This window comes from Buteo buteo, chromosome 5, assembly GCF_964188355.1.
Source record: "Buteo buteo chromosome 5, bButBut1.hap1.1, whole genome shotgun sequence".
Classification (NCBI taxonomy): Eukaryota; Metazoa; Chordata; class Aves; order Accipitriformes; family Accipitridae; genus Buteo; species Buteo buteo.
In genome coordinates this window covers 36742971-36749727 of record NC_134175.1, presented here as the reverse complement: position 1 = coordinate 36749727, position 6757 = coordinate 36742971, and the positions used below count along the sequence as shown (strand labels likewise).

The following is a 6757-nucleotide window of genomic DNA, read 5'->3' as shown; positions in this document are numbered from 1 at the left end:
GGGACGGGGGACGGACAGCAGTTTATGGCTTGCAACAAATAGTCTGTCCGTGCCACCTCGCCAGGCACTGGCCACCTCTCTGTCCTGCCCGGGGGGACACCCAGCAGTGGCCATCCCAGCCGGGCAGGAGCACCAGGAACGGGCAGGCGGCTGGTGCTGGCTCCTGGGGGGTCCATTCCAGCAGGAATCAAGGAAGAAACAAAACCAAGAGAAGCTGGCAAGAAAATACCATCGCCGCTGTGTCAGATAGGGGAAGGAGGCTGCAGGTCCTGTCTTGCCGGCAGGTAGACGGGGGACAGCTGAGGCCAAGGCTGACAGACGCCAGGTCCCTCCCAAGGTCCCGTGGTGCAGCCTGGCTGGGGGGCATGTCACTTGGGTGCCCACCCACAGCCCCACTTCTATTTCTGGGGGGCCAGAAACCATCCCATTTCCTCCCCGTTCTTTTTTTACCCCCCTTGCCTTTGCCTCCCAGCACAAGCCCCACAGCATGGGGTCCCCACGCAAGCAGCCCCCTCAATCCACCCCTTGCCCTGCAGCTATTTTAGAGAAAGGCAGGAGGTATTTTTAGTGCTGCCGGCTCCCAGGAGAAGCTCAGAGCCTCTGAGCTGCAGCAGCGCTGGCGCCAGAGAAACTGCCGCTGCTCTGGCTGATATTTCTTGTATAATTAAACTCAATCCATCCCGGGGGCCTGGTCTTGGCCACCAACTCAGCGAGGAGGGGAAGGAGCGGAGCCAGAGAGCCGGGGGCTGAGGGCTCTGACGGATGCTGGGAATTGCTCTGTGAACACTGGAAAAGCCAGGCCTGAGACTTTGGGGAAAGTTTTGCCAGGCACAGGGGAGCAGGATGGCTCCAAAAGTGGCAGGGAGTGGGATTTAATGGGAGCAGAGCCCAAGCCACCACCTCAGCAAAGGCAAAAGCCCCCATACCAGCATCATACCACCCCACTCCCCTGCGGGAGATGGACTCAAAGGGGATGTCCGAGGCTGGACAGACAGCACCTAAAGGCAACCTGGGAGAAAGCAGCAGGATTTGAAGAGCACCCAGTGCCTGCGGGGCAAGCCGGAGAGATCCCTCCTGGTAAACAAAAGCCCAGGCTGGAGCTGGAGCCATGTCGGAAGTTTGGGGGCTGCCTGGTTAGCGAGCATCTGGTGAACACAAGCCGCGGCTGGAGGCTGACAAGCAGCAGCACAACCCCTCCTTCTTCCCACACCCACCGCCCAGCGTCCGTCCGGGGGCCCCAATCTGCCATCGAGGAACAGGGGGAACGACAGCCCGGAGAAAACACAGCACCCGCCGGGTTTTAGGTTTGGGTTTTTTTTCCCCTGTGCAAAAAGAACAGAGCATTTATTCCTGCGCTCCCTTAAATTTCAAGATACATTTCCAGCGATCCAGACACCAAGCTGGCATTCCAAGCAACAGTATATTTTATATAACTGATTTTTTTTGTTTTTACCACTTTATAAAGCCATACAATGAACTGCAAAGAATCCGACATCTGTACAATGGGAAGACAACAGCGGAGTCACATTCACACACGGACATGGTGCGACCAAAGTCATCCTTACACACGCAACAACATTATGGGCACAAAGATACAAAATATAACATATTTTTTTTCCATCTATATAAATACACAGAAATGGGCGAGTCTAAAAGTTTGAAACTGTTCATTAACACTGATTAGCAAATAAATCTGTAACGTTCCCAAAGTAACAAAGACAACAACAACAACAACAAAAAACAACCACGCATAACACGGCGGCAGAGGATCCGCCAACAGAAACGTCAGGTTGCTTCCTTTCTTTTCTTTTTTTTTTTTTCCCTTTTTAAGGAAAAGAAAAAAAATTAGTAACCCCAAACCAACCTCGTAATTTGCAAAACAAACGAACGAAATGAAACAAGCCCCTGCGGGCTCCTTTGCTGTCTGATCCTCCTGCCTGCTCCAACGGGAAGGGTTGCCTTTTGTTGATGCTGCTGTCTGGGGTTTTTGGGGCAACTGGTTTCTTTACCTGCCCGACCTGCTGGGTGGGGATTTACTCTGCACTTCGGTTCAGGCGGTTGAGCTCTCTGGAAAATCAATGCCCAGAGGCTGGGTTGGGTTTTTCTCCCTACCTGGTTTGTTTTCCATGTGTGGTTTGACCAGGGGGCAGCCAGCAAATGTTGCATCCAGAGCAACCCCAAACTTTGCTCAATTTATCTGCTTATACCCATGAGCCCCCCCATCTCCACTGGCAATGAGGGGCTGGCAAAGACCATGAGATGGGTGCATCCCATCAGCAGATGATGACACGGATCATCCCCCAGAACAGCTCCCGGAGCAGGGCAGAGCCAGAGCCAGCCCCGCTGAACGGGAACCCCACATTTCACACATTGCAGGCGCTACCGTTTGGGACAGGCAGCAAACGACCCCCCTGGGTAGCATTTTCCAACAGACAGCAACTTTGACAGCAAAGGGAGGACGGGTGGGAAAGGGCTTCTCCGAAAAACAAACTGACACAAATAGGGCACGTACAATAAATTTACACACGCAAAAAAAAAATATATATATATATATGTGGGCAAAAGTGCGTTTTTAAGGATATCTTTGGCAAGAATATATGCAGTTCTTTGTGCAGGAAGGAGGGATGTGTTTGTGTGTGTGTGCGTGAGCGAGAGAGAGATACCATCCGGCTGCTGACAACGGCAGTGTGATTACAACAAAACATATGCTGGGCTTAACTCGCACAAGCTTGAATCTCAAATACCATGACTGCATTTAAAAACCAAAGAAAAAAATACAGAGTCTTTTTCTGTCCCTTTTGTAAGGAAAAAATATCAACACTAGGTCCCCGCCAGCCCTGGGACCTGGGCGATCCTCAACACTGGCTGACTGTCTCTCCTGGGGACAGATAGGGTAGTTACACTTAAAAAATGTAACTTAAAAAAGGAGATAAAAGGAAAAAAAAAAAAGTGCCTTTAAAGGGAGCTGACAAACACCCGGCTACATCATTCGAAGGTGGTTAGCTATGTGTTAAAAAATAACATAATCATCAGACGATTTTGTTAGTGTTAGAGATTTGGATATGGTCTACATCTTCAGCTAGTGGGTTAGTGGGGAAGCCATGAGCAGCTCAGGGCCCGAAGCAGGTGTGATGCTATCGGCAGGTATCTGCTGGGGTTGGCTTCTATTCTACATCTCCGGGGTGCTTAGATCTGCTTTGTTTGTATGGGGAGAAAAAAAGGAATGGGAGTTTCAAGCACCGGTTTCTGAGGCAGCAGATTAAAATAAAATTACATTATTATCATCATCTCTTTTCTTAGCAGTGAGAAAACCAAGTCTGAAAAATAGAGGCTTTCAAAAATATATCTTTATCTATCTATAAACACAGTGTTTTCTCTAACCGGTGAACGGCAGGGTGAGGAGATTACGTGTGAGATCATCTCTCATCTCGCTTGAATTTCGCAGAAGGAGGGAATCGCTTTTTGGAAACATCAAAAATGAAAAGGTCTCCGCATCCATGGCAAGGATGCCAGGGAGGGGGAAATCCCCCCCCCCCGGAGCCCCCAGTCTTGCCACCATCTCGCAACCAACTCCTCGCTACGCATCCTTTCACACTCGCTTCGGTACATCAGTACAGCCTCCGGCCGTGCCAGCCCCCTCCGGGCACCCACGTCGCTCGCTCCCCCACGCACACGCACACACGCACACGCACACCGGTCACACGCACACCGCCCCGACACGGGGGGGGGGCCCCCGCGCCTCTTCCCCCATCCGTATTTTTCCTTGCTCTGGATTTTCTTTTAACGTGCAGGTGTTTCCCTGGAGCAGGGGAAGGGGGGGGGAGGGGGCAGATATAATGGGGGAGATATGATGCACAGAAAGCAATATGGCAAAAATAAATATTTTCCGAGTGTAAATTTAACCTTTTTTTCCTCCTTAAAATTTCGTTAGCTTACAGTATTTCGTCAGTGTAGCTCATATATATATTATAGCTATCAAGGCAAGGGCAGTCCAAGGGAGACAAGCTCTCCAGGGGGGCTGCAGTGCTATGTTTCTAATTTTCACCCCCAACAGACTAACTGGGCCACTTTGCACTGAAAACTTCTCCCAAAAAGCTCTCGGGGGGGGGGGATGTTTGCAGCAGAGGGCTCAGCAATGACCCCATCCATGGCTCCAGCCAGACCGTTCCTCCTGCCCCAAACCTGCACATGTGACTGAAGCATCCTCTGCACCCTCCCCAGCACCGCCGGGCTGGGACCTCTGCCTGCTGCCCCCCGACCACCATCCACCTTCCGCAGCAGGACAGGGGCCCTTCACCCCTCTCACCCCCCGGCTGGCCCTGCTCACCTCCCAAAGCAAAGGGAAAAGCCGACGGCACTGAAGACACTGGAAAACTACAGTGCATTCGGGGGGCATGAGCCTCCAGCCAGCTGGTTTTGGGGGCAGGCACATGCTGAGCAGGGTGGCTCTCAGCGGACCTGTTACCTCCCCACTGAGCCAAAGCTGCCCAGCGACTGCAGGTCCTTTCCTTTTTTATTTTCTTTTTTCTTTAATTTTCTTCCTTCTTTTTCTTTTTTTTTAACGTGGCCTCCAAAATAAAAGGAGAAAAAAGCGCCTGAGTTACTTGCAGTCATTCGCCTTTCGTGCAACTTGAACGTCCATGCAATTCAAAAACCGCTTGCGCGTCTCCGAAGAGCGGGATAGGGGTAGCCACGGGTCCACTGCTTCGCACAGGGAACCCACCTGTGCTAGCATCCGCTATTATTATAATTATTATTATTATTACAATGTTTTTCTTTCTGTTTTGTTTTTTTTTGTGTTAGGAGAACATGTGACAGGCTGCAGGAGAAAACTGCCAAAGGGGACTAGTGACGGGAGGGAAAAGGGGAAGACGGGAGAGGAGGCGACTTTCTGCATCCTCCGGGGAGGCTCCTGGGGAGCATCTGCCTTCCCCAGGCATGGGGCAGCAGGAGCCCCCCCACACCTCCTTGCAGGCTGGGGAGCACAAGCACCACCAGGGAGGTGGGGAAATGCCGTCACCCCCCCCTCTCCGGGTGGACTCACAGCGGCTCACCTGTGACCAGTGCTGGGCTCTAGGTCAGCAACAGAGGTCAGCCCGTGACCCAGCTCCCCAGGGTCGGGAAGGTTCAGGACCAAACTCCCCTGTGCCCCCAGAAAGTTGCCAGGTGGCCAGCAGGTTTCAGGAGAAGCGTGGGGGCCGGTGAGGACCCTCCGCTGCAGCCAGGCAAAGGAAGGTTTCTGAGGGCATCTCCTCCGGTGTCCCACAGACCCAGCCTACGTCGATACTTCCTACGGGTGGTTTCAAACACACAGCAGATGTTTGCCAATGGAGCTGCTGGGATGGAGCTTCTTCCAAGGGTTTTGCCCGTTGTCTCTATTTTTTTTCCAGATGGAAAACACCAGTCATGGTCCCGCATTCGGTCCTGAGTGGACATCACCGCTCCGGACCGTGATGTTGAAAGCTGGGAATACGCCTCTCACTGCCGCCTTCACTTTGGTCACCTTCCCTGCGATGGGACATGCATCCTGTCTGGCGTGACTTTGTAGCTCTTTTATGTAGGTGCGTGCTTTTGGTTCCTTTATGTGTGTGTTTGGCTTGTGTTGAGTTTTTAAGGGTTTTGTTGGGGTTTTTTTGTTGTTTGCTGTTTTCCTCCAAAATTCCAACCCTTTCCCCCCCCGATTCACTTCCCTCTCCCACAATGCACTTCCTCACACTCCTTCTCGGATCAGCTCCAAGTCCTTCTCCAAAATTCAAGAATCACCCGCAAGCACCAGCTCATCTTTTCTGGCCAGAGCCAAGCATGACCCTGGAGACAAAGTTGACGATGGCTGCAGCTGGCTGGTCCGGGTCCAGCTCGGCAAAGAGGTGGCAGATGTTGTCTGTGGTGCTCCCTTGCTTCCTGGCCACGAAGCCGAAGAGCCTGGGTGGGGAGAAGGCAAGAGGCTCAGTGAGGTTTGCCAGTGTTGCTCACCCAAGGAACACCACCACCCTCTTCCAGCATGGTCTTGTCCACCTTCCCCTCTTTAGCAGCCACCTCGCACAACACAGAGGGAGACATCCCAAACCAACCTGCATGAAGACCCATCTACTCTTCCCATTGCTGCAGTTTCTTTGAAGGCCAGCACTGCCTTCCCATCATCTCTTGGCCAAACCACCTTGGTTCTGACCATCCCTGCCATCCTCCCCTAGACCGTCCCCCAGAAGGGACCTTCCAGATGATCACAGCATTGCCTTCGTTTGGGTCATGACCCTTGAAACCCCAGAGGTGATGGGCTGGCCATTGGGGTAGACCCTGTATGAGAGGAAGGCCATGTGGGGACACAGGGAGCTGGGTGAGACCATGTGGTTATTTCTGTCTGTCTCTCCCCTGATTAATAAAATGTCCCTTTTTTTTTTTAATTATAATGTGCAAACTCAAGTTATAAATATGGGGGAACAGAATGTGAGACAGGCCCAGGCCGTGGCATTTCTAATTGGGGAGGGGAAATATCCCAGCAGCTGGGCATCCTAATAAAAACCCCTTCGCTAACACAATGGCTAAAATTAGTGGGAATTGGCCCCTGGAGATGGGCTCAGGCAGTGTCTCTGTGCTCCTGTGGGTCAGGACAGGGAGGACAGGAGGAAAGGGAAGAGCCCACTGGTGGCTCACGTGCCATCAGCATAACCCCCAGCTCTGCTCCATGAGCTGGCTCCCACTGACTCCACTGGGAGAGTTTCCAGTAAGGCCAGTTCAGCAAGGGCTGTGCCTGCTCTGA

At 52.3% G+C, this 6757-nt stretch overlaps 1 protein-coding gene across 16 annotated transcripts in view; it reads right to left on the bottom strand.

The window, feature by feature from the left end:
• Positions 1-1401: 1401 nt before the first annotated feature.
• The window catches only part of TNS1 (tensin 1), a 70761-nt gene continuing 65405 nt past the window's right edge, over positions 1402-6757 (bottom strand). For all 16 annotated transcript variants that reach the window (XM_075028672.1, XM_075028673.1, XM_075028671.1 and 13 more), the window contains one exon: positions 1402-5922. In XM_075028672.1, the coding sequence (XP_074884773.1) occupies positions 5778-5922 (145 nt within the window). In that variant the 3' untranslated portion in view covers positions 1402-5777. The remainder of the gene's footprint in view (positions 5923-6757) is intronic.